Source organism: Stomoxys calcitrans, chromosome 2 (assembly GCF_963082655.1).
Source record: "Stomoxys calcitrans chromosome 2, idStoCalc2.1, whole genome shotgun sequence".
Lineage (NCBI taxonomy): Eukaryota > Metazoa > Arthropoda > Insecta > Diptera > Muscidae > Stomoxys > Stomoxys calcitrans.
Window position 1 is genome coordinate 98769856 of NC_081553.1, and position 27867 is coordinate 98797722.

Here is a 27867-nt window from a genome sequence, read left to right on the forward strand (position 1 = left end):
ACTTTGTGCAAAATTTCAGCCAAATCAGATGAAAATTGAGGCTTCCAGGGGCTCAAGAAATTAAATCGGGAGTTCGGTTTATATGAAAGCTATATCAGGTTCTCTTGACCGATTTGGACCATACTTAGCACAGTTATTGGATGTCATAACAGAACACTATGTGCAAAATTTCAGTCAAATCGGACTTCCAAATGGCTTCCATGGGCTCAAGAAGTCAAATCGGGTGATCGGTTTATATGGGAGCTATATCCAAATCTGAACCGATATGGCCTATTTGCAATCCCAAACGAGCTACATGAATATAACGAATCTGTGCAAAATTTAAAACGACTATCTCTACACTTTCGACCGCTATCGTGATTTCAACAGACGGACGGACGGACATGGCTAGTTCGAATCAGAATCTCGAGACGATCAAGAATATATATACTTTATGAAGTCCTAGATCAAACAAACGGAATGACTAGATTAGTATACCCCCATCCTATGGTGGTGGGTATAAAAATATTCACGTTTGAAAGCCCAATAAATGTAGAATTTAATTGACCTCTCCAATATCGGTCCAAATAAAATCAACACTATTTGTACTTGTTTAAGTTTGTAGCATAGTGTATTCTCTGAAATTCCTCACTCTTTATAATCTGGTATTTAAAAATTTGTGTTTATTGTTGGGACATATAGTTAATTTAGTAATATTTTCACACTTTTACACCAAGAGTGAGGATATAAATTTAAAACCCCCATAATTATTTTTAGGGCAATCACAACATGAACCTCATGCCCTTCAACCTCTAATCGTCCAACTGTCTGGCGGAAAAGAATGAGACCACTCGAAACACCTGCATCCCATTAAGTTTTCAACGATGAAATCGAACTTCAACCGCAATATGTCAATCAGACGGCAAAATCAACGAATAATAAATCGTCCTCCTTTTCAGACAGACGGAATTTTTTCAAAATCCATTTCAGGTATTTTCATTTTCCTTTCACTTTCAATTTCAATTGTTTTATGTGGTCAATGAATCTTTAAACCCATGCCTGCCGCATATTTTGTTTAGGCGTAGCTGTTGTCGCTTTTGTTGATGTTTAATTTTTCATTATAGCCTTCCTTGAACTGCTAACACGCGAATTGGACAAGACCTACTGAAGGGAATAAACACTTTTTTATTCGCTTTATCAAAGGCGTTTACTGTAAATTTTGTGTTTTATATTTCAGTTGCAGTTCAACATTCAAAGACGTTGCAATGAACTTACTCACGATTTTCGGGTTTTATTTTATTTGGACAGTGCCATTGTCTTTGTGTCAGGAATACAATGATTATTCCTCATTTATTAGCGCGAATGCCTCATTGGCCGTTGTTGTTGATCAGGATTATATGCGTGAACATAATGTGAATATAATGGCTCATTTTCAAAAGATTTTAAGTGATACGATACGCGAAAATCTTAAAAATGGTGGCATTAATGTAAAATATTTTACTTGGAGTGGTGTGCGTTTGAAGAAGGGTAAAGTTTTGACCGAATGGGTTGCATCAAAAACCTTATTTCATCGAAAAATCTTATGAATCATAACACGGAAAATTGAAATGTGAAATTATGTAACCGAAGTAAAATTGAGAAAAACAAATGAAAATCCAATAAAATGGATCAAAAACATTTCGTTTTTTAATGTCTTTGGTAAAATTTTTTCATTATCAAGAAAATAAAAAAATGTGTTGATGTTCCATAAAAAATTATCTAAAGGGAATTTTATAAAAATCAAATGTATCATACACTTTTAAGATATACTAATAAATAAAATATCGTAAGCATCCAGAAATAAAAATAACTTAAACAGCGATAGATCTGAGAGAACATGAAGATTCGTATTGCTACGAAGTTTGTGGATAATGTATTGCTCTGAAGGCTTGAAATCTTCCCCCACTTTTGTCTCTATTGTATATATGGATGAATACATATGTGTCATTGCCTCGACGGAAAATAAGTACCAGCTTAACGTTGTCTCGGTCGGGACCTTAAAGTTATGATTGAAGAATTATATGGAAAACCAGTAAGGAAGAGCAAAAGTCGTGCGGTGCCGACTGTATAATACCCTACACCTACCCATTAAGTACAATGTGGATGCTATATCCAATTCTGAACTAATTTTGATGAACCTTTGCGGGTGTTTTCAGATGGGTTATTAAGCACTTCGTAACAAATTTCGAGGAAATATATTCAAACTGTAATAACTACAGTTGACAAATTACAACATTATTGAAAATTACCCAAAATCTGACGAACATATATATGGGAGCTATATCTAATTCTGAACCGATTTCGAACAAACTTCTCGTATAATGTGGTAGGTGCCGAGGAAAGCGTTGTGAAAAATTTTGTCAATAAATGCGCTTGCAGTAATCCTAGAAGTGAAAAAAGGAATATATACATATATGACTACTATATCTAAATTTTGGCCGAATTGTATAAAATTCACCAGTAATGTCTAGAGTCCTAAAAAAATCCGTCCTGCCAAACTTCGAGAGAATCTGTTAAAAAATGAGCACTTTAGTACAATATTTCTCAAAATAGGTCTTCGACAAAACTGGCCATGTGGCGACTGTCCCACTTGCACAACATAGGACGGTCAAAGTCTTGACAGTAATTCGAAAAACGAACAAAAGAAGACGAATCATTGTTCACCATGAGAATGCGAGCTCTCACACATCCCACGATGGGACCAATCACCAGTTTCTGAAACAAAAAGTTAATTTTTCCATAGGATTGGGGTTTACTTAATTCGTCATTACGTTTGTAGTACATGGAAATATTGACACGAAACCCAACAAAGAGTATATATTCTTTATTTAGCCATGTCCATCCATCTATCGAAAGCACGTTAACTTTCGAAGCTAAGCGCTTGAAATTTTGAACGAATACTTCCTATAAGTGTAGGTTGGTGGGCATTGCAAATGGGCTATATCGGTCCATGTTTTTATACAGCTGCCATATTAACCGCTCCTGGATCTTGACTCCTTGAACCTCTAGAGGACGCAATTATTATCCGATTTAGCGGAAAATTTTCATGGAGTGTTTTGTTTTGACTTCCAACAACTATATCCAGTATGGTCTAAATCGGTGCAAAAATAGCTCCTATATAAACCGATCTTCCGATTATACTTGGTGAGCCTCTAGAAGGCGCAATTCTTTTCGATTTGGCTGAAATTTTGTACGACAACTTCTTCTATGATATAAACATACGTGTCGCATACGTTTTTATAACCTGATATAGCACCCATATAAACCAATTTCTCGATTTTACTTTTTGCCCTATAGGGCGCAATTCTTATATCCGATTTGGCTGAAACTTTGCACAATGAGTTTTACTATGGTCTCCAAAGCAAGAATTGGTCCAAAACCTTATGTAGTTCCAATAGCATACCAATTCTTATCCCTTATCCTTTGTTTGCCTATAAAGAGAATAAAGGCAAAGATCTTTACAAATGCGTTCCTTGGTGGTGGCTATATAAGATTCGGAACCGCCAAACTTAACACTTGTTGAACTAAGCAATTTTTAAAAAGTTAAAATTGCGTTTTATGCCTAAAAGTTTAGAAAGACCAAGCATAAAATATTGAACCTAGGTGGCAACTCTGTATTTAGAAATAATCTGGTAAATGTATCGTTAGTTGTAGAGTTTTATTAAATCAAATAAATATTTATTTGAGTGTCAACAAAAAAAAACAATTTTAAGTGTATTATAATGAAATAAATGGCAAATGCTTCTACAGGGATGCAATTAACAAAAATTACAAAAGTTTCCTAAACTATTGTTGTAGACTATAATTTTCGTCTTTGCGTCTTTCTTGGAGCACAATTTTGTTCGCCCGACCACACATATATATATACTGCTTGAAAGGTAATATTGTAGCAGCAATTTGCCGTAAATAGGACAATTCGGTAAATATTTAGATATTGCTCTTATAAAGGTTATTTAAATCGATAGTACGGTCCATATAATATAATATTTGAAGATTATTTCATGCAAATGTTGACCGTGACTGCGCCTCAAATGGTCCATCCGCTTAAAACAATTTTGGCATACTCTTTACAATATTTCGGCCGGCATCTCACGAATAAATGCTTCAATGTTGTCTTCCTATGTGTGAAATAAAATGTTCACCGAACTCGCCACTCAATAAGTCAATTTTTAAGCGTGCTGTTTGGCATGTAGCGCCGTCAGCGCCACATTTCTTGCAGGTCAAGATCTTGGAATTTGGGCAAAAAAGTTGGATATCATCTCACGGTAGCGCTCACCATTCACAGTTACGTTACAATTCGCATCATCTTTGAAGAAGTACAGTTCAATGATGCCACCAGCCCATGAATCGCACCAAACTGTGACTTTTTCATGATGCATTGGTAGCTCTTGCAATACTTCTGGCTGATCGTCTACATATCTAGGTACCCATTGAGCCAAAAATGATAAAATTAAATAAAAAAAGAGCACAATGAACTTTCTGAACAGAGCACGCATTTTGATAATAAAATTCATTATTTTGCAAGCGTTGTTCGTTTGTAAGACAATGCATGGTTAAATTATAGACCAAACTGAAAATATTCGACAGTGAAACAAAACACGAAACGTGCATGAGCTGTTTAAACCAGTGTTGCCAAAAAGATAATAGCTACAAAATCACCCTTTATAAATCGATCTCTTTGTTGACTTATTGGGCCCTTACAGGGCGCAGCTAATTGGCTTAAACTTTGCACACTGGCTTTTCCTATAACCGCCAAATTTCACGCCACTTGTGGTTCAAATCGATCAATAAACTCATGTAGTTAACACATTAATCGGTCCCGGATTTGACTTGTGAAAATCATTTGACAAAAAGTGAAATCATGAAGTTTATATGAGAGCTATATCAGGTTATGGACCTTACTTGGCACGATTGTTAGAAGTCATAGCAGGACAATGCGTTCAAAATTTCAGCCAAATCGGATGCGTATTGCTTTATCTAGGGGCTCAAGAAGCGTATTTGGGAGATCGGTTCATATGGGAGCTATATCAGGTTATGGACTGATTTGAAACACAACAACATTCATTTGTTTGCTATAACTGGAGTCATGTCTGCTATCCCATTTTCAACAAACAAAAACAACTGTTTGAAAAAATGTTTGGCTGTATTGAATAACAAATTTCGTGGAGTGCTGTGATTTGAGTGTGATTTACATATCATTACTATAGACCGAAGATGAATTAAGCTTTATTTGTGTGGATTTATTTGTTTCTGCTTTAGGTCTGCTAAATCCATAATCTTCGCCAGATCATGGAGAAGACCTAAGAAGAAGATCGACCCATGCCACCTATTAGCGATAACAAAACATATTTCGACAGCGCCATTTCTTTAAAGGTGTTTCAAATCCTGACGGGGCCCTGTAAAACTACTAATCTGACGATCTGAAATGGCACTGAATTACCAGTTAAAATAGGAAAGAACCTCCCCTTATTCTGTATCAAATGAGGTTTCAGTCAAGCAGCCAATCATATGATATGGTCCTTTTCCTGTTCCAGTTTCGTAACCACACAAAAAATATTTTGCCTTTATTTTCCATGAGGTTTGACATTACTTTATGATCATTTTACTATATAAGAACTTGATATGGGGGTATATTCATTTTGTCATTCCGTTTGCAACACATCAAAATATCCATTTCCGACCCCATAAAGTATATATATTGGGTTGCCCAAAAAGTAATTGCGGATTTTTTAAAAGAAAGTAAATGCATTTTTAATAAAGCTTAGAATGAACTTTAATCAAATATACTTTTTTACACTTTTTTTCTAAAGCAAGCTAAAAGTAACAGCTGATAACTGACAGAAGAAAGAATGCAATTACAGAGTCACAAGCTGTGAAAAAATTTGTCAACGCCGACTATATGAAAAATCCGCAATTACTTTTTGGGCAACCCAATATTCTTGATCAGCGTAAAAGTCTAAGACGATCTAGCCATGTCCGCCCGTCTCTCTTTTGAAATCACGCTACAGTCTTTAAAAATAGAGTTATTGAGCAGGTTAAGTTCGAAGATGGGCTATATCGGACTATATCTTGGTATAGCCCCCATATAGACCGATCCGCTGATTTAAGGTCTTGGGCCCATAAAAGACGCATTTATTGAACGATCTTGACAAAATTTGGGACAGAGAGTTGTGTTGGGTCCTTCGACATCCTTCTTCAATTTGGTTTCGATCAGTTCTGATTTGGATATAGGTGCCATATAGACCGATCTCTCGTTTTAAGGTTTTTGTCTCATAAAAGCGCATTTATTGCCCGATTTCGCCGAATTTTTGGGACAGTGAAATGCATTAGGCTCTTCGACATCCTGCTTCAATTTGGCTTAGATCGGTTCACATGTGGATATAGCTGTCATATAGACCGATCTCTCGATTTAAGGTATTGGCCCCATAAAAGGCGCATTTATTGCCCGATTTCGCCGAAATTTGGGACAGTGAAATGTGTTAGTAAATGTGTCTTCGACATCCTTCTTTTATTTGGCCCAGATTTGGATATAGCTGCCATATAGACCGATCTCCCATAAAAGGCACATTTATAATCCAATTTCGCTGAAATTTGACACAGTAACTCATGTTAGGCTTTTCCACATCCGTGTCGTATATGTTTCAGATGGGTTTATATTTGGATATGGCTACCAAAAGACCAATGGTTTGTTCTACAAAATTGAACAATTACTTGTACTTATTAGAATATCCGTGTCGAATTTGGTCCAAATAGGACCTTATTTCGCTATAGCTGCTATGGGGGCATAAGTTATGCATTTTTCACCGGATAATGACGAAAGGTGATTTACAAATATACCCAAGTTCGGCCCGGCTGAACTTAACGCCATTTTTTTTTTTTTATTCTTCAGTTATAAACTATCACACTATGCATTATAAATACTTTTATAACATATTGTAAATTTAGAAAACGACTTTATTTATTCCCTTCTTATCAAAGTTTAGATCTTATTTTAAATACGTTTCTATTTTTTAACCTATCATTTTCTCATTTCACAGAATTTCTGGCTGCTATGACAGTAATGAGCTGTGAAAATACTTTGAAATTTTTCAAAGCTACTCGATCGAATTCAATTTTCTTAATAGCCATTACGGATACCGACTGTCCCCGTCTACCCCTCAACGAAGCATTAATGGTAATTTGTATGTCCTCAACCAATAAAATCCCAAATTTATTGCTATCTACACATGTTAACAGATACCTTTTGTGGGTCGAGGTGAAGAATTTCCTCAAATGATTCTTGATGCCAAAGTGCAAAATATTCTACCCTGGAAGACGGCTGTTGTCATAATGGACGAAACATTGGTCAATGAGAATAACAAATTGGTGGAATCTGTAGTTCACGAGAATACCAAAAGCAATGTAGTGCCCATATCCCTATATCTCTATAGCATCAACGATCATCTAAGGACCCAGAAGAAGCGCCAAGCCATTCGTGAGGCCCTAATACCATTTCAAAAACACCCTAGGGAATATCAGCAATTTATTGTATTCTCCAAATTCTATGAAGACATCATAGAGATGGCCGATAACATGGATATGTTTCATGTCAATAATCAATGGTTGTTTTTTGTTCTAGAAGACCATTTAAGAACATTCGATCACATGGCTGTGACACAAAATTTGGCCGAAGGTGCCAATATAGCGTTTGTTTTAAATGAAACATTGCCCAATTGTTATGTGAGTTATTTCATAAAAAATGGAAAATATATCAACTTTTGAATTCTTTTTTCCATATTTTAGAACTCCTTAAATTGCACCATTCAAGAATTATCGATGGCCTTTGTCTTGGCTATATCGAAATTGATCACAGAGGAGCAAGTGATTTATGGAGAAATTTCCGATGAGGAATGGGAAGCTTTGCGTTATACTAAGAAAGAGAAACAGGATGATATTCTAGTCACCATGAAGGTACACCAAGAGAAATAAGTCCGCTGATATCAGCAAACACAGTCTGTTAAAATTAAAAATGTTTAACATTTGATTGAATCCATACAAATTTTTTTAACTTCTCAAAATCAATTGAGGAATTTGCTATATATTAATAAAAAAAACTTCCGAGAATGAGCAATTTGTAGTAAATTTTAAAAATTTTAAAGATAATATGGATTATAAAAATTTTTAATATGTCTATGACATTTTTAAGCTTTTTGTATGGTAAACATACCATATGAAAGCAGCAGAAAATGTTGGCTGTTTCAGCAAAAAATTAGAGCCGTCATATTTTCAGCAGACTTTCTGATGTTACAGTAAACATTTTTGCTGTTTTACTAACAAAATTCCTTGAGTGTATCCTTGGTTGCAAGACATCTCATCTGAATTTCTTTGCTTCCAGGAATATCTGAAGAATCACAGTAAATGTTCCACTTGTTCCAAATGGCGTGTGGATACAGCTTTATCTTGGGGTAAAAGCCAAGAACATAATAAAGGGCACACGGGTAAGTTAAAGTTCTATTATTCGTATCGTATTATGGATTTAATACATATCGTATAAAAATTAAATGTTTATATAGTTTCGTTTAAAGTAACAACCATATTATTGATGGTTAGAGATGGGTTTCTACCGGGTAAATACCCAATGCTTGGATATTTATTCGGCAAATACCCAATAAATACCTTTTTTTTGGGTATTTATAATTTTGCAGATATCTTGGGTATAAAAAAATGTTCCAAACAATTTTTGATGATCTCGTTGTCTTTGTATATAAACTACTTCTTCTGATCTCATAAAGTCGGATTTTAGTTATATACGCTATATAGACCGATCTCCAGACTTAAAGTCTTGAGGCAATTAATTTGTCATTTTTCATCCGATTTCGATGAAATTTGGCACAGTGAGTTCTGGTAGACCGCTATTCATTTCTGTTAAGTGCGATTCAGATCGGACTATATTTGGATATAGCTGCCCTAACGACCGACCACCCGATCTCCCAATATAGGGTATTGAGGCCATAAAAGATCCATTTATTACCCGAATTCGTTGAAATTTGGCACAGTGTGTTCTGGTAGAACTACTCTACCTATTCCTGTCAAATGTGGTACAGATCGGACCCTATTTGAATATTACTTTACTTTACTTTAATAGGCTATGACAGAATATTTCTTCTACTAGCCGAACGTAGAATAGCGTTCCAAGCGCCTCGATCTTCTGTGTCATTCTAAAATCTCTGACACCAAGTTTCGAAGTGTCTTCCACAACTTGATCTTTCCATCGGGCTTTTGGTCTTCCCGGTTTGCGTGTACCACCGTGTTTGCCTTCAAAAGACTTCTTTACTGGAGCTTCTTCATCCATTCTGACAACATGACCTAGCCAACGCAGCCGTTGTATTTTGATGCGTGTATCTATGCTATCGTCGTCATGCAGCTCATACAGCTCGTGGTTCATAGTCGCCTATATTATCCGTTAACGCAAACTGGTCCATATATTTTACGAAGAATCTTTCTCTCAATTACTCCAAGCACTGCCTCATCTGCTTTTACAAGTACCCATGCTTCAGAACCATATAACAGCACGGGTAGTACCAGTGTCTTGTAAAGTGTAGTCTTCGTCTGTCGAGAGGTGGCCTTGTTTCTAAACTGCTTACTTAGTCCAAAGTAGCATGTGTTTGCCAGTATTATTCTTCGCTTTATCTCAAAACTGGTGTCACTCGTTTCGGTTACGGCGGTGCCGAGGTAGATAAAGTTACTGACTATCTCAAAGTTGTGGTTCTCAACTTTCCCCATGTTCTTTATCTGCTCGGTTGTACAAGGCTTTTTGGGAGTGGAGACCATCCATTTCGACTTATCTCCATTTACTGCCAGACCCATTTTCACTGACTCTCTTTCGATTCTTTCAAAGGCTGCAGTTACTACTTCCGGTGACCGACCCATGATATCGATAGTGTGCCATATCTATTCACTTCAGCATTTCGTATAATCTTCTCCAGCAGGATATTAAAGAGATTACACGAGAGGCTGTCTCCTTGTCTGAAACCTCGTTTGGTATTAAATGGTTCGGAGAGATTCTTTCCTATTCTTACTGAGGAACGCGTATCAGCAAGTGTCATCCTGCAGAGTCTTATTAATTTTGCAGGGATACCAAACTCAGACATGGCTTGAAATACCTTTGAACGTAAAGGAGTATCGAAGGCGGCTTTGTAGTCAACAAAGAGGTGGTAGGTGTTGATTTGTCCTTCTCGGGTCTTTTCCAGGATTTGGCGCAGTGTGAATATCTGGTCTAGGGTGGATTTACCAGGTCTAAAGCCGCATTGATAGGGCCCAATTATCTCATTGACTTTAGGCTTTAATCTTTCACACAGTACGCTCGAGAGTACCTTGTATGCTATGGGGAGGAGACTTATTCCTCTGTAGTTGGCACATTCCGTCTTGTCTCCTTTCTTGTGTACGGGACATAGTATGCTGAGGTTCCAATCATCGGGTATGCGTTCTTCTAGCCAGATTGCGCAGATAAGCTGATGCATACGCCTTATCAGCGTGTCGCTTCCGGTCTTAAATAGTTCAGCGGGTAACCCGTCGGCTCCTGCTGCCTTGTTGTTCTTTAGTCGGGCTTTGTGGATATTATTATGTTGAAATCTGGTGCTACTAACTACCATGTTTTTTGCCGCGGCGAAATCTATCAGCCTCAACCCATTACTGGACGTTATCTCGTGGAGGCTTAACTTTCCGACTATTGGACCAAAAATTTCTTCCTTCCCTATTTTCGCATTAAAATTTCCCAGAACGATTTTAATATCATGGGCGGGGCAGCGGTCATATTCTCTCTCTAGGCGCTCGTAGAAAATATCCTTAGTCTGCTTGTCTTTGTCTTCCGTCGGGGCATGGGCACTAATAAGACTGATGTTGAAGAATTTGGCTTTTATGCGGATTGTGGCTAGCCTCTCATCCACCGGAGTAAAGCTGGAGACCAGGTGTTTCAGTCTTCGACTAACCACAAATCCGAAGCCAAATTCATGCCTCGTGTTATGGCAGCTATAGCATAGTTCATCACCGTTTGGTGTTGTAGTGACGCCATTCCGCCAGCGCGTACACTGCACCTTCTCTATAAAGAGTGCGGACATTCCAGGTGCAGATCCGCAAATCATGGTCCTTTTTTCGTTTGCGTGGGTCGTCAACGTTAGGGGGGTCCGTTTTTACTATTCCTTTGTTTTTCATAGTAGTTCTATGTTTTCCGGGGGCGGATTACTGGGCCAGCACCCCAACCGCATGGGTTTGTGGGATTGCATGTATCCCTCGTTGTGGCGAGCCGCTTGCTCCAAGATCCGACGCTCGCTGCCAGCCGCCCCTAACCTGGGAACAGACGCTGATGTTGGTCATTGGTTATTTGAAGGCGCCAATAACTCGCCTTGTCATCTCGAGTATCATTGGCACTCAGTATTTAGTTAAGAGCCAGTGCCACCTGACTCCTCACTGAGACTCTCCTCTCGAAAATCGCTGACTGCCCGCGGCCGCACTTGCAGCTACTCCGCATAAAAACGGAGCTTTCCACCATCCGCAACCTGTGGACGCGCCCGGTAGCTTTCAGCTAAGGTTCCCGTGATAACGATGGGCACCACACAAGTCGGAGCTCAAAGTTCCAGCCTGTGTGGTGCTCATAGTCATACCGTATCGGCCGGGCCTATTTGAATATAGCTGCTATATAGACCGATCTCCCGATATAGAGTATTGAGCTCATAAAAGGAGCATATTTCATCCGATTTGGTTGAAATTTGAAACAGTGCGATTGGATAGACCTCTACACTTGTTTGTTGAATATCGTCTAGATCCATTTGTTACCCGAATTCGTTGAAATTTGGCACAGTGTGTTCTGGTAGACCTCTACCCATTCCTGTCAAATGTGGTACAGATCGTACCATATTTGGATATAGATGCCATATAGACCGATCTCCCAATATAGAATATTGTGTAGAGTATCTGGTCCACATTCCCTATATCGCCTAATATAGACGATATTCAACAAAAAGGTTTAGAGGGGTACCAAAACGCACTGTTTCAAATTTCATCTAAATCTGATGAAAAATGGTCATTTTATGGGCTCAATACTATATTTCGGGAGATCGGTCTATATAGCAGCTATATCCAAATATTGTTCGATCTTAACGATATTCAACAAAAAAGTTAAGAGGAGTACCGGAACTCGATGTGCCAAATTTCTTCGAAATAGCATGACAAATGCTCCTGTTATAGGCTCATTACACAATATCGGGAGATCGGTATATATGGCAGCTATGTCTAAATATGGTCCGATCTGTACCACATTTGACATTGAATTCGAGTAATAAATGGATCTTTTATGGCCTCAATACCCTATATCGGGAGATAGGGTGGTCGGTCTATAGGTCAGCTATATCCAAATATAGTCCGATCTGAACCGCACTTCACATAAATGAATTGGGGTCTACCAGAAATCACTGTGCCAAATTTCATCGAAATCGGGTGAAAAATTACCAATTTATTGCCTCAAGTTTTTAAGTCTGGAGATCGGTCTATATAGCGGCTATATATGACTACAATCCGACTTTATGAGATCAGAAGGTTAGATTTACATACAAAGAATACGAAATCATAAAAAAAAATTTTAAAATCTTTTTGCACCCAAGATGTCTGCAAAATTATAAATACCCAGTTTTTGGGTATAAATGGGTATATACCCGGGTATTTATCCAATTTACCGGGTAAATACCTTTTGGGTATTTACCCATCGCCCATGTTTCATTAAAAATCATTGTTTTTTCTACTTTCAGAATCTTTTGAGAACCGTAACAAATATTTTGATTTTGTAAGCATTGGCTATTGGACCTACGTCTTGGGATTTGTTACCCATGAATTGGCATTTCCGCATATTACCCACTATTTTCGAAACATAACCTTGGATATAATAACAATTCATGTAAGTAAGATGAATTAAGAATTGTACCCAGATAAAAATTTATAGACAGTGCACAATGGTTGGATATTGAACATCATAAAATATCCACAGCTTGGGTTCTAGTAGGAGATTTTCGGGTTTGTGAAGCTTTTTACCCTTCACTATTTGGGAACACAAATTTCTAACTTGGAACTAACTTGAAAAGATATTTCCAAATTTTGTATATTTTTCAAACTTCCAGTTGTCACCATAAAAATGCATTCAAATTAACATTTTAGATTTTTTGTTATTTTGTTCAAAAGCTATCTAAATCAACACTATTGACACATGAATGCAACAAATGTTTTGAAAATGCTTCCCCCGATATCTTATCTCACATATTTCGTTTTGATAGCATGGCACGATAGAAAAAACATTTGCTGCGGCTACGCACTTTGACGTAATGGTTTTTGATGTATGGCTTCAATAGGGAAAAATGTCGCATATGTACGTCTTTATATTGCAGCTATATCAGAACATGGACTGGGTTTTCCCATTTACAATCCCAACCGACTTCCAACAATTGCGCTAAGTATGGTCTAAAACAGTCCATAGCCTGATATAGCTGCCATATAAAACGATCTCCCGATTAGACTTCATGAGCTTCCAAAAGCGCAATTCTCATCCGAATTGCGGATAATTCTGCCAAATTTGGTTTTGGTCCGATCTTTACAAAATTTTGCATGAGATGTTTTATTCGACGTCCCAGTATGTGTATAAAGTTTTATCGTTTCAGATTTACATATAGCTCCTATATATATCATTCATCCGATATGGACTTTTAGGACTGTAGAAGCCCCAATTAAGGCCCGATCTTTACAAAATTTAGCATGAGGTGTTTTATTTGACGTCCTAATGTAATATGGTAGTAGATATAGCAAATCAAACAAATCAAAGCCGGGTAATATGTCCGTGTTCCGACGACACTTTCGCTTCGACGTCACTTTCGTTGCAACAACACTTTGTCTTGTTTACAAACTTCAAATTTATTTTATCTAATTAATTACTTTTTCTGTTTCTCTTTTTCTTCGAAGAGTCCTCCCTGGCAAATTCTAAAAAAGGATAGCAAAGGTAAAATTATTGAACACTCCGGCATTGTCATGGAAATTCTCAAGGAGCTATCACGAATGCTAAATTTTTCGTATGTTCTACATGATGCCTCTGCCATTGATCCTCATGATGAGTTGCACAATCAAAATGAGACTGTAAGTTAAAACAGATCGAACGTAACTATTGTACATAGATACTCAATAAAAATGTATCCCATTTCAGGATGGTCTTTTGGGCTCCTTAACCTACATAATTCCCTATCAAGTGGTTGAAATGTTGCAAGCTAATAAGGTTGTATGAGAAAAGAAAACCAGTTAGAAATGTATTAAGTACGGTAGGGACGAATCTTATGTACCTCCACCATGAATAGTATTTATCAAGATCTTTGAACGATGAATATTTACTAACTGAACCCGGCCCGCTCCGCACCTCGCGAAAAATATTTTTTTATACCATATGTATTTATACCATATATCGCCCAGAACAATTTGTTTGTCTTCATTTAAATACCATACACTTTGTTTGTACCCCATAAAGTCAAATATTCCATTTGGGGAGGGATTTTAGAGTCTCATATTGTCAAGATCGTCCGAAATACCCATTGGATTTGATTTTCAGGTCAGTGCGACCCCCAAGGTACTTGGACCAAATTTTAAATAACAAAGTCGTACTTTACTCTCGAATACCTTTCATTTGGGTCACATATGTACACATCGGTCCACTTTCATTTTTGGGTGGTGCTTTTGGGTAAGGGGGAGTACTCGCCCCATTTCAATATCAAAAAATTATATAGCCTATTGCTCCTTCCAGACCTAATTCGTAATCTACTCCCTAATACCTCTTATTTGAGTCTCATATCGTCAATATCGTCTAATATGCCTATTTGATGGTGTTTTACGTTTTGCGATCAGGGCGGCCACCTAGATGCCTGGTCCCAATTTTTAATATCAATTTTGTACCCTACTCTCGAATACCTTTCGTTTGAGTCCCATATTGCCACGATCGGTCCACTTTTATTTGTGGGTGGTGCCTTGGGGTAAGGGGGATGGTCTGTCCCCTCACGATATCAACAAATTCTATAGCTATTTGCTCCTCCCAGACCATATTCGTAATCTACTCCCTAATGCATTTGACTTGAGGCCGATATTGTCATTATCGTCCAATATGCTTATTTGAGGGGGTTTTGCAGCCGGGGTGGCCCCATTGGTACCTGGACCCAAATATGAAGTTAGTACTCTACTCTCGAATACCTTTCATTTGAGTCCCATATCGTCCCGATCGGTCTAATATTGTTTTTGAATGGTGCTTTTGGCGTAAGGGGTAGGGTCCGCCCATCTTCCGATACCAAAAAATTGTATAGACTGTTATTCTTCCAGACCATCCTACACAATCTGCGAAAATTTCAAGAAAATCGGTTCACCCGTTTTCGAGTCTATTCGGAACAAATAAACAGACAAACAATAACACTTTGAGTTTTATATAATACTAGCTGGACAGGGCCCGCTCCGCTGCGCCTTCTTTCACTCTCTTGTTTTATCTGAGCCCTATACGGTCACGTCAGGAAACAAGTCCTGTTTGGGGTGCTGGTACGGCGTTTCAGATATTTCATGCCAATGTGGATATTATATTGGTGCTCTTCTCCCAAATACCTTTCATTAGAGCCGTATATTGCTACGGTCGGTAAATAAGTACGGTATGGAGGTGTTTTTGAGAGTGCGGCGGATCCCCATCCCACGTCCTTCCATTTGAGTACAATATATTCTCGGTCATCCTACATGACAGTTTGGCTTTGTTTTTATTGGGAGGAGAGGATCGGTCTCCCCGACGCTAAAACCCAAAGACAATTTATTTTGTGACCTTTCTTTTAATTGACGTATTATCCCAATCTCTATTCCTATTGAAGGGTATTTTGTGGGTGGGTCCGTCCGAGACTCTGTACCAAATGTGTATACCAGATTCGTACTCAAGTCCGAAAGCGCCTCAGACACCAAGGAATACATTTTTATGCCAGCATTGTACTCTACCTTTCATTTGATATCCATATTGTCCCAATCGGTAAATATGTCCTGCTGGGGGGTTTTTGGTGGGTGGGGCGGCCCACAGACACCAAAAAACACATTTTGATGCCAGATTTGTATTTAACTTTTAAATACCTTTCATTTGATACCCATATTGCCCAGGTTAGTTGACCCCAAAATTTTATACCAATTTCGTGTACCATAAGGTGACATACAAAGTTTCGCTTAAATCGGTGCACCCATCTCCAAAATCTGGAGTTTTTGAAAATTGGGGTGAAGGGGAGGGTGCGCCGATTCAGCTGTTTTTGAGTCTATACGGAACAGACAAACAAACTAACAAACAAACAAAGTCGAATGATCCTTTTTTATATAAGCAATAAAGACGGATTCAGACCATGCTTGGGATGGATGTTGGAGGTTACAGGAGAAATTATTATACAAAATTTCAGTCAAATCAAATAATAATTGCGCCCCCTAGACGCTTACGAAGGTCGGATTGAACGGGAGTTGGAGCTCGTAGGAGAAATAACAATTGGGAGATCGGTTTATATGAGAGCTACAAACGGTTATGGACCATCAGTCTCCCAGCATGTTTTCCAATTGGACAGTGACCTGTCATGACGGACTCAATGACTGAGACGTGACAGCAAAGCGATAGATCTCTTCAAGTCTAGATTAGGCCACATAGTTTTGGAATGCTCACAGCCCCCTCTTTGTGCCCATCTATCATTCATTGCCCTTCGGGTCTGATCCTGAAAACTTGGCATACATGTCGCTAGAGGCATGCCCACAGATTCCAGTTTCCCTGGAATGTGAAAGGGTGTTCCTAGTCTTGCAAGCTCGTACACTTGACAATTTCCTGGGATATCTCTTTGTCCTGGCACCCAGAACAGGTGAATTTTGAACTGTTCAGCCATTACCTTGAGAGATATGCGACAGTCGAGGCGGAGGGCAGGGGCATTAGATGTTACATTAAATTCAGTGCATCAGGTGGTGTTGTCCTTTTTGCGCCTGTGATACACAAACAAGTCATCCTTTGGATCCCGTTGACTATTGAACAATAGGTGGACTTTTGATGCGCCGTCCACCAGACCACAACACCATATGGAACATTCTCTCCTCCCAAGAAGACAGGTTCCACTGTAGGCAACTTGTATCTCCTGCTGAAAAGAACTACTTCTGTCTTGCACGAATTTACGCCTAGACCATTTTCGGTGGCCACTTCACTGTTACACTTACAGCTTCATGAAGTATATCTCTTAGAGTGCTGGGAAACTTTCCCCGTGCTAAGTTCGGCCAGGCCGAATCTTATATACCCTCCACCATGGATCGCATTTGTCGAGTTCTTTGCGCGGCATTTCTTTCTAGGCAAACAAAGAATAATGGAAAAGAATTTTTACGCTATTGGAGATATATTAAGTTATTGTCCGATTCGGACCAAAAGTAAATTGAATTTTGAAGACCATAGTAGAAGTCATTGGGTAATATTTCAGTCCATTCGGATAAGAATTGCGCCTTATAGGGGCTCAAGAAGCATATTCGGGTAATAGGTTTGTATGAGAGCTGTATCAGGCTATAGATCGATTAAGATCGTATTGGACACGTATGTTGAAGGCTGTTGTAAAAAATTTCAGCCAAATCGGATAAAAATTGTGCCCTCCAGAGGCTTAAGAAGTCAAGATCCCAGATCAGTTTATATGGTAGCTATATCAGGTTATGTATCGATTTGAACCATATTTTTCGCAGTTCGCAGTAAATTTCAGCCAAATCGAATATTGCGCCCTCTAGTGGTTCAAGAAGTCAAGATCCAAGATCGATTTATATGGCAGCTATATCAAGTTACGGACCGAATTCAACCATTCTTAGCGCAGTTGTTGGAATTCATAACAAAACACTTCATGCTAAATTTCAGCCAAATCGGATAAGAATTGCGCCCTCAAGTGGCTCAAGAAGTCAAGATCCAAGATCGGTTTATATGGCTGCTATATCAGGTTATAGACCGATTAGATCCATATTTGGCACAGTTGGTGGAGTTCATAACAAACAACTTCATGCAAAATTTCAGCCAAATCGGATGAGATTTGCGCCCTCTAGTGGCTCAAGAAGTCAAGATCCCAGATCGGTTTATAAGGCAGCTATATCAGGTTATGAACCGATTTGATCCATATTTGGCAAAGTTGTTGGAGGTCATAACAAACAACTTCTTGCAAAATTTCAGCCAAATCGGAAGCTCAAGAAGTCAAGATCCAAGATCGGTATATATGGCAGCTGTATAAAGTTACGAACCGAATTCAACCATTCTTAGCACAGTTGTTGGAAGTCATAACAAAACACTTCATGCAAAATTTCAGCCAAATCGGATGAGAATTGCGTCTTGAATGTCTCGTGAGACGTGCTTTTCTCCTGAGTTGTGTTTTTTCTCATGAGTCGTGATTAATGCCGTGAGCAGGATTTCACTTAGCCACGAATAAAAATACAATTCTCAATGACGATCACGCACGATCACTTGATTGGATTTGGTTTTCATTCACGAATCACGTGACTCACACGTGACACGACAACTTACGTGCACACCTCTTCTTGCGCTGTATGTTGAAAGCAATTTCGTGCATGTAAAGTTTTTGTCAAATCAGATGAAATGTTTTGCCCTCCAGGGATTAACGAAATCATATTTGGGGATCTTTTCATATGTCCCGATTGGACCAATTTAAAACCTAATCGACTTTATCAATAGAAAGTCTTTATGCAAAATGTGTATGAGAAATCTTTATTCGTTCGAACGATAATGGGGAGGGTATACAAACTAAAATTTAAAATAGAGTCGTATAGTAGTATCTCATGCACTTTTTCAAAAAAAATTTTCAGTTTTTCATGGCAGCTGTTGCGGCAACAGTCGATGACCCCGATAAGAAACACTTTAACTACACTATACCCATAAGTGTTCAGAAATATTCATTTATCTCCCGCAGACCAGACGAGGTTAGCAGAATTTATCTTTTCACTGCCCCATTTACATTAGAGGTAAGTGTCCATTTCATATGTCATTTAAAGTCAAATCTAATTCACAAAAAAATTTGTATTCAATTTCAGACTTGGGCTTCGTTGGTCGGTGTGATAATCATAACATCGCCCATTCTCTTTGTCATAAATCGTTTGGTGCCGATGCAGCATTTAAGGGTCAAAGGATTTTGTACCATGAAAAATTGTTTTTGGTATGTCTATGGTGCCCTATTGCAACAAGGTATGACATTGCCACATAAGAGTTCCCATATTCATGAATCTTAAAAAAAATTCTCTCTTGGAGGTGGTATTTATTTACCCCAAGCGGATAGTGGACGTTTGGTCATTGGCTTCTGGTGGATTGTGGTCATCGTGATTGTCACCACTTACTGCGGCAATTTGGTGGCCTTTCTCACATTTCCCAAATTTCAGCCGGGGTTGGATTATTTCTTTCAGCTTGATAGGCACAGTGAATACCAACAGTATGGCCTAAGAAATGGAACCTACTTTGAGAAATATGCTGCGGTAAGAAAGAATTTTTTGGATTTCTTTGAATTAATATTTTCAACGAAAAAATATGCCTTAAAGAAAACAAGTAAAAATCCATAAGATCCGTAGTACCGAACTACACCATGCATTCTAAAAACCAAAGAGGGATTAATTATCAAAGAGCGTTTTTGTGCTTCTTCTTCGCGAATCGTAAAAAAACTGAGATTATGGGGCTAGGTGTCATTTACGATATCGAGCATTTTATAGATTTTTTGTTTGGTTCTTTATTCGACGGCCATGTTTGGTGTTGAACATCGAACTTTGGTTATGTTTTTTAGATATGTTTTTTTTTTTTAAACTATCAGGAATGCCGATTCCGGTTTCGAGTTGATTAAAGTTGGCAATACAGTTAACTCGTTGTTAAAATCAAAGAGTTATCAATTATTATTATATTAATCCCTCTTTGATGTTGAGGTTGTAAACTGAAATATCCACATAATGCACACTAATCTTGATCACTGGCCATACCGTTTTATATTTTTTTTTTTGCTTAAAATCCGTCTTATATTGGGTTGCCCAAAAAGTAATTGCGGATTTTTTAAAAGAAAGTAAATGCATTTTTAATAAAACTTAGAATGAACTTTAATCAAATATACTTTTTTTACACTTTTTTTCTAAAGCAAGCTAAAAGTAACAGCTGATAACTGACAGAAGAAAGAATGCAATTACAGAGTCACAAGCTGTGAAAAAAATTGTCAACGCCGACTATATGAAAAATCCGCAATTACTTTTTGGGCAACCCAATATATTAATCGCTATTTGATTAAAAATTTCAAGAACACTTTCTATTTTATGGTTAAACGGTTGTGCTATTAAAATATACTATAGCATAATTTTTGGTGGCTCACTACGTGTTTGAGAAGGTTTTTGTCTTTGCTTAATGTCTCTCAAACCTGTTATACCGTACCAATTACGCATTATCGACAACAGCACTACCATTTAGGACACCGAGTTTTAGTACACTCGGAATAATGCAGTTGGTCGATATTTCATTATTAGTTGCTAACATATTTTAAGGCAGTTACGAAACCGTTTTACCAATCGGTCACTGCTGTATCGGCCCATCGCTGCCAATCGCATGAGACGTACTATATTTGGTGGTTAAGCAGTTGTATTCGAAGAATTATACTATAGCATAATTTGGGGGTGCCGTACAAAATTGTACTTTAACTGTATTAACATTATCTATGGTTAAGCAGTGCATTTTGAAAGTGAAGTATAGTTTCAGGGTTTGAAATTAACTGTATTACCAACGATCCACTGTGTTTCTTAATAGAAATATCTCAAAGATTGCTGTTTTAATGTATTATGTTAAATTTTAAGTGTTGCCTCGGGTCTACCTCATTTCCACTTTGTTTGCAAATGTAGTCTCGATACCCCAAAAGTTGTTTTTCGATCAAACACAATGATAATCGGTTGGGATTTTATATGTAAATAAGCCATACTATCCAAGCTAACGATTTTTCTATATTTAATATTGATCATAAATATTTTCATTAATTTTCTTACAGTCTTCAACACGATCCGAATTTCTCAAGTACATGGAAAAAGCCATTATTTACAATAATCCCCATGAGGAAAATATCGAAGCCGTTAAGAAAGGAGAACGTGTCAACATTGACTGGCGCATAAACCTACAATTAATTATTCAAAAGGATTTCGAGAAAGACAAAGAATGTGCATTTTCTTTGGGCAAGGAAAATTTTCTCGACGAACAAATATCTATGATGCTGCCAAGTAATAGTCCATATTTGATTTTGATAAATGAGCAAATAACCCGACTTAGCCAAATGGGGTTTATAGAAAGATGGCATCAAACTAACCTGCCAAACAATAAGTGTAATGGACGTGGAGTTATGCGACAGATAACCAATCACAAAGTGAATTTAGATGATATGCAAGGATGCTTTTTGGTCTTACTTCTAGGTAAATATAAAAAATCTAAAAAAATGGATGGTAGTTATGTACGCTGCACACATTTTCTTTCGTGCGAGTCACTAAATTGGCACACAAGACAGTGGAAAACAATCGCAGGCGATATCACTTTTTAGTCTTAATAAGTTGCTTGGTACGGAAGAAAGCGTGCCACTCACAAGGGACTAAAAAAGTTTAAAATTCGATTATTCATTCAAAAAAGAGTTAATTCTCTTTGCTTGCTTGTTTATTTCATCTTCGAAACGAGCTTAGTGATCGAATACTTTTTCTAAAGATTCTGCCGGACTGGGATTTGAACAGACAACCACACGATTAAGTCGCTATTACACGGCATGTAGATCCCCTATGACATGTCACTTTTTGTATTCACATGTAAATGAGAATGTTTGTCAAAATTGTCAAATTACATACGATTCATCATTTTTGCTATCACAGCTATATGTTATTTTCGTATGACATAAACTAAAACATTGAAAAAAATTATTTTTTTATGCGTAATAATTTTTAAAGTTGTAAGAAAGTTGATTAAATCATAAATTTGTGAAAACAATTTAATTTGGGGTTGCTTTCATTCAACTGACAACAAAAACAGTTAATTTCTTTATACTTTTATCAGAAGGAATAGAGCACGCTCCATTGAATAAAAATAGATGTGCTATTTTGAAAAGTGATTTTCATATGTTAGTTTCGTTTGTATAACACGACATGTACAATTCAACATGTGCTAAATTTGACATGTCATAAGACAACTACATCCCGTATAATAGAGCCTTTACGAGGCGTCTGCTCTTCCTTTTTCCTACACTCCTTGCTTGATCTGTGCGTCGTATTTTAAAAATCATCAAAAGCAGGGATGCCAACTTAGTGCTTTTCGCTAAGATTTGGTGCTCTTTAGATCACGCAAAACCAAAAAGTTAACACCAAGTGTCAAACAAAAAAAAAAAAAACACTAAGCTGGAGTTACATACCACGCGCAGCACTCATGCATATTTAAGCGTTGTTTTGGTCGAGATACATACCATGCGCCTTTTGCTGCGAACGAATTTTTAAAAGTCAGCTTATTTATGTCATTTCCCATGGCGAAACAATTAAATCTCATTTGTACAACAACCACAAATCATAAGGTGCAATCCGCCATCTTGCCATCAAACTGATCGACGTTTTGCCATGATACACAAAGAAATTTGTGTGCGTGTGTGTATACGTGTGCGTACATGAGCAGAGAATATGCGAGAAAGAAGATAACAACAAAGAGAATGCAAACAAAAACCTGTCATCTTAATACCGTCAAAGCTGGCCGGCTGCTAACAGCTGTTCGCGTGGTTTAATATGATTTTAATAATTTACGGACTGCAAAACAAATTTTGAACAGTAAACATATTCAAATCATATGTTTTGCGCCCTGAAACGCGTTCTAAGTGGAGAGTTGATTAACTTATTCCGTCAGATTCGTGCGAGCATTTGTTGTGTAATTCACACAAAACAATCCAGCCTATTCTAATTTTTTCTGACATGCACGCATAAGTGCTGCGCGAGGTATGTAACTCCACCTTAAGTGAGCTCTTCTTGCATTTTTAATTAGAGCTTTTTACCCTTTTTGCCATTCAAATCATATGTTTTGCGCCCTGAAACGCGTTCTAAGTGGAGAGTTGATTAACTTATTCCGTCAGATTCGTGCGAGCATTTGTTGTGTAATTCACACAACACAATCCAGCCTATTCTAATTTTTTCTGACATGCACGCATAAGTGCTGCGCGGGGTATGTAACTCCACCTTAAGTGAGCTCTTTTTGCATTTTTAATTAGAGCTTTTTACCCTTTTTGCCAGTTTGAGTTGTTTTTAGAAATCTTTGAATCTAACAAAATCTTAAAAATTTTTCCACAGTCATTCCACCAAGGAACAGGTGATACTTCTCTCATATCAATGAGTGGAGTGCGACTAAGTTTTAGCTCAGTGATCATTTTTTCTGAATACCTTACAAAAGTCGTTAGCATTAATAAGAGGTTAACCACCGCTGACTTGATCTCATTCTGTATGTAAAATTTTCCAAGAATCGAAGTTAGTGCTTTATTACTCTTTTCCACAACATTTACCTTTTTTTACGCTTTTACAATTTTTGTTACGCTTTTTGTTGGCATCACTGGTCACAAAAAGTCTATTTTTAAACTTTTACCAAAAACAGTCGTTGATGAGAAACCATCATACAAAGGTACCTAAAAAGTGGCAATTCAGACAGAGTGAGAAATTCACTCCCAAATGTTTGCAGGGTATGTATGTATGTATTTTCAATCAAGCGCTAGTGTATTGTTGTGGTAAATTATACTTTTAAATCGATCTACTGTTTAATACTTTACTAACGCGTTCAAACAGATGGCAAGAACGGCACCACGCACTTAACGCATTTGAATATTTTGGCTCGACGAAGCAGAGTTCCCTGCAGTAAAGAAATGTTGGATAGGCCTATATATAATGACGTTGTTGAAGATAACAACAAAAAGAGTGCAAACAAAAATCTGAAATCTTAATACTGTCAAACCTGGCCGGCTGTTAACAGCTGTTTGCGTGATACCGCCTTTTTAAATCCGCCTTGGTGTCGCAAAATAAAATTGAAAAGATGTGTTGCCTTACTGTAATTTATTAGACAGTTTGACTCATGAGGTCAGTCATGAACACTGCTGCCGTTTTTTGGTAAGTTTTTTTCTCTTGGTAGATTAGTCGGATAACCTTATATTTTGGAAGGTGGTGTCTATATATTCGTTAAAAATGCAGTAAAAAACCATGCATGTCGAGGGGCTAAATACTGTTACAAGGGATCTCACTGTTTTAAATTTCAGGAAAATGGACGTAAGTTTTGATCTTGTCTGTAACTGATACGAGTGTTAATGATCTCTTCCATATTTCGTAAATTCAAACGGGAGGCTATATGGCAGCTGTATACAAATATGGTTAGATTTGTTATGTTGAGGAGAAAATAATACTCATGGTAAATAGGGAGATCACTTTATCATAACTGGGCACGGTTGTCTATTGAAATCGGGGCAAAAATACGACTTTTATGATCTTTCTAGTCGGTACAAAGGATGCTATATCAAAATACAGGCTATCTTTGAATTATGGGCTGTAGAGTGATTTCAAAAACCAGTCGGACGGACATGTCAAGGTCGTCTATGAATATAACAACGAATGGAAAAATTACCAACTCTTCCGTGGTGGGCATAAAAACAAATACCGCATTTTTAGCTTGTAAAACATTTGATAGGTTTTTGTCGGCTTTGGTAGGATTTTTCTTAAATTTTGGTAGGAAATAATTTTCTTAAGTGACAACACATGCAAATGTCTGATTGAAAAAAATGCTGATAGACTAATGCCCACATTCACAAAACCTAATGCAGCTTTAAAATAGCTCTATTTGACAGAACAACCATCACAATTCTTGGGATCAATAACTATTGCATCACCAAAAGTAACTGAGATCCCATCATCCCTTCTGTTTGGGCTTCGAGAGTGACATGACAGTAGACCATAGTTTACAAATACCGGCGCTTAAAGCTGGGTAATCTGTTTAATTGTAAAAACTTTAACAAAATATCTTAATTTACTCAAAAATATTTACAGCAAATTTTCTGTACCAACACAATCCTGTGATCATACTGCACTAAAATTAATTGTGCCTTCTTGCTACTTTTAAATTATAGGCCTAAAAATAACTTCTTAATTATTTCACACATTTTTCATATAAATTTTTTTAGCGGTCCTTTGTTGGCTTCCGAATAGCAGTAAGGCTATCCTCCAATTCCCCTTATTCCGGTTGTCAATATTGTAGTCGAATGTTGAAATTTTTACAAAATGGTATTATGGTTGTCGAAAACGAAAATTTTTGATATCACATGTGTAAGTCGAATTTGACCATCAATTTTGACGAAAACGATCGATATATTCCTCGCTTTTCTTTTGTTGAAAGAGTATGGAAGCTACTTTTATATATTTTTTTTATTTACCACAAACTGTCATGAGCGAATAGGTAACATAATACCATGAAATGTGAAACACGCCTTCGACTACGACTGCTGTCGATTTTCGCCTTCGACAACGGGAATAAGGGTGAATATGTATGCAGAAAGTACACTATTTTTCGAACGTGTATTGCTAAACGATCTAAAATTTTCAAAAATTCTACCTGTTGATGTTGTAGCAGTATGTTATACACCGAGGCAACAGCCCTTGACGATAAAGGACTTCACCTGGTCAATCCGGTAGGTACAGCCGGCTGCTATTGATGTAGTCAGTTGAGATCAGCAACTTTGTGAAACCGTTTGCTTTTCAATTTTTTACGTGTTTTTCATTAAATAAAATCGAATTCCCGTGAACTTGGTAATAAGATAATTAATTGGGGTTTCCATTTTTTAAATTCAAATATGCAAACCCGTGCGTTAAGCACGAAATTTCAGAAGAAACTAAATGTTGAGTCTTTATTTTTATATCAATCCGAAAAGCGTGCCGTTGAATAACGTTGGTATGACATGGCGGAAGGCCTTACAAATGTAACCAGCAAGCTGTTAGAAAAAAAAAACAACACTGACAATTTGTCTTCACCAATATTCAAACTCAGGCGTTAAGCGTCATAGGCATGGTAACTTTGCGCCATGGTGACCCGCACTTAAAGCCTTCATTGTTCAATTTTAGAGACCTCGGACATATTTCAAAAATGTTAAGTTAAAAATTTATATCAACAAAATCAAAAGCACCATCAGACATAAAGCCACCAAAAACCCCGAAATCTTTTTATCCTCATTTTGCACTCACATTTTCTATAAGTAAAACCACGAAAATACATGGATGATTTTTGAGTTCCTGGGTTTTGAAAATAAGTGCATAAACGTAACGTTTTTTTCCATTTACAGGATCTCTTTTTGCCCTATTCGTCATACTTTCGGAACACATTTACCAACAATGGCAGCTAAAATACGCCAACAGAAACCGAACATCGTTTTCCAACTAATTTTATATATAACAAACAAAATACCAAATAAAAAAGATCAGTCAACATATTGTGATCTATCCGCTGAAATAACAAAAATTTCTTTTTCTGGTTTTGGGTATTTTAGTTTAGTTTATATGGAAAATTCTAAAATCAAAATCATAATTTTTAGTTATTGTTTTCACTAAAAACTACACTCAGCACTGCGATACTACTTCTTAGTAAAGACTTAAGCAGAGTTGGCATTGGGGCCACGACGACGACCAAATCCAGATACGGTGTTCACGAAACGGCGGTTGTATTGGATACGTCTCTTGGCACGGCCGGTCTTCTTCTTTTTCTTCTCTTGCTTTTCAACCTTGGGGGTTTGACCCTTTACTTTACCGGCACGAGCCAAAGAACCGTGCACTTTACCACCCAACATTGGAATGGTAATGTCCAATTCAAAGGAGGACAAGGCAGAGACAGCGGTTTCGTTGGCCAAAGCATTGCCTTCGCAATTCAAAATGATTTCCTCAGTGTTGTAGCCATGCAGTTGGGCAATGTGAGCCTAAAACACAAATTTAAATAAACAAAAATTATTAATGAAACAATTTTAAAATTTCAAGAAAAAGAAGTGAGGTTAGAACACTAAACAACAACCATTGGGAATATATGGCTCACTTTCACACACATACCTTAACAGCGGCAATGGTGACATCTTGTTGGACATCGATGGTCTCAACGTTTTCCAAACCACGTACAAACAATTGCATGTTGATGTGCTCTACAAAAATATAAAACGAAACGGAGGAAATTTGCAAAATTAGTTTCTATTAGTCTTACAAATGACGTTTGATGTTTTAGGCACTGAGCTACACACAAAATGACACCACCAAAAACACGTGTGAGTACATTATTTCGCTTATTTTTATACGAGACCAAATGTTTTTCCACAAATCTTCATTCACACATAATGAAAAAATCCTTATTTCTTATTTGAAACGGTATTATTTTCAATAATTTTGGCATTTTTCCATAAAATAATTAAAAATATTTTATTTTACCTTGTCACTTGTGTGAGGATTTTTCGTAAAAGAAAGAAAGATGGCCGTCGATTTTCGACTAATCGATTATCGAAGTTGAAAAGTAGACTTTCAGCAGTTAAAGCATCGAATAATCGATTATAAAATCAAGACATCGACTTTTAACGTCTCATTGTCTCATTCGAAAGAGGTTGAATTTTTCATTAACACAAATTTTTAGCTGGCAATAATGTGACGGAATGATAAATAGTTTACAATTTGAACACAGGTTAACAAGTGTGCAATGAATGAAATGAAAACTAATGTGCCATAAAATTAAAAAAGAAAGAAAAAATGCAAAAAAGATAATTT

General features: G+C 37.3%; 2 protein-coding genes across 2 annotated transcripts; one reads left to right on the top strand and one right to left on the bottom strand.

Moving 5' to 3' along the window:
* The first annotated feature begins 1244 nt into the window (after positions 1–1244).
* LOC106089451 (ionotropic receptor 93a) lies at positions 1245–26492 on the top strand. Its single transcript, XM_059361558.1, has 14 exons — positions 1245–1506; positions 7056–7192; positions 7255–7737; positions 7801–7968; positions 8393–8495; positions 12798–12943; positions 13996–14166; positions 14234–14302; positions 18895–19050; positions 19120–19270; positions 19334–19554; positions 21090–21504; positions 23884–24201; positions 26415–26492. Exons 1-13 carry the CDS (start codon positions 1245–1247, stop codon positions 24036–24038), a joined length of 2637 nt encoding a protein of 878 aa, XP_059217541.1. The 3' UTR covers positions 24039–24201; positions 26415–26492.
* LOC106089453 (ubiquitin-like FUBI-ribosomal protein eS30 fusion protein) lies at positions 26414–27640 on the bottom strand. Its single transcript, XM_013255305.2, has 3 exons — positions 27538–27640; positions 27169–27257; positions 26414–27041 (listed from the first exon to the last, which is right to left on the bottom strand). Exons 2-3 carry the CDS (start codon positions 27244–27246, stop codon positions 26721–26723), a joined length of 399 nt encoding a protein of 132 aa, XP_013110759.1. The 5' UTR covers positions 27247–27257; positions 27538–27640; the 3' UTR covers positions 26414–26720.
* Positions 27641–27867: the final 227 nt, after the last annotated feature.

Excerpts from the sequence above, each read along its gene's own strand:
- LOC106089451 (XM_059361558.1), top strand. The coding sequence starts at position 1,245 with ATGAACTTACTCACGATTTTCGGGTTTTATTTTATTTGGACAGTGCCA. Across the intron at positions 19,555-21,089 it reads ACTTTGAGAAATATGCTGCG|TCTTCAACACGATCCGAATT; the intron begins GTAAGAAAGAAT and ends ATTTTCTTACAG. Across the intron at positions 21,505-23,883 it reads CTTTTTGGTCTTACTTCTAG|ATGGCAAGAACGGCACCACG; the intron begins GTAAATATAAAA and ends GCGTTCAAACAG.
- LOC106089453 (XM_013255305.2), bottom strand. The coding sequence starts at position 27,246 with ATGCAATTGTTTGTACGTGGTTTGGAAAACGTTGAGACCATCGATGTC. Across the intron at positions 27,042-27,168 it reads TCACCATTGCCGCTGTTAAG|GCTCACATTGCCCAACTGCA; the intron begins GTATGTGTGTGA and ends TTTGTGTTTTAG.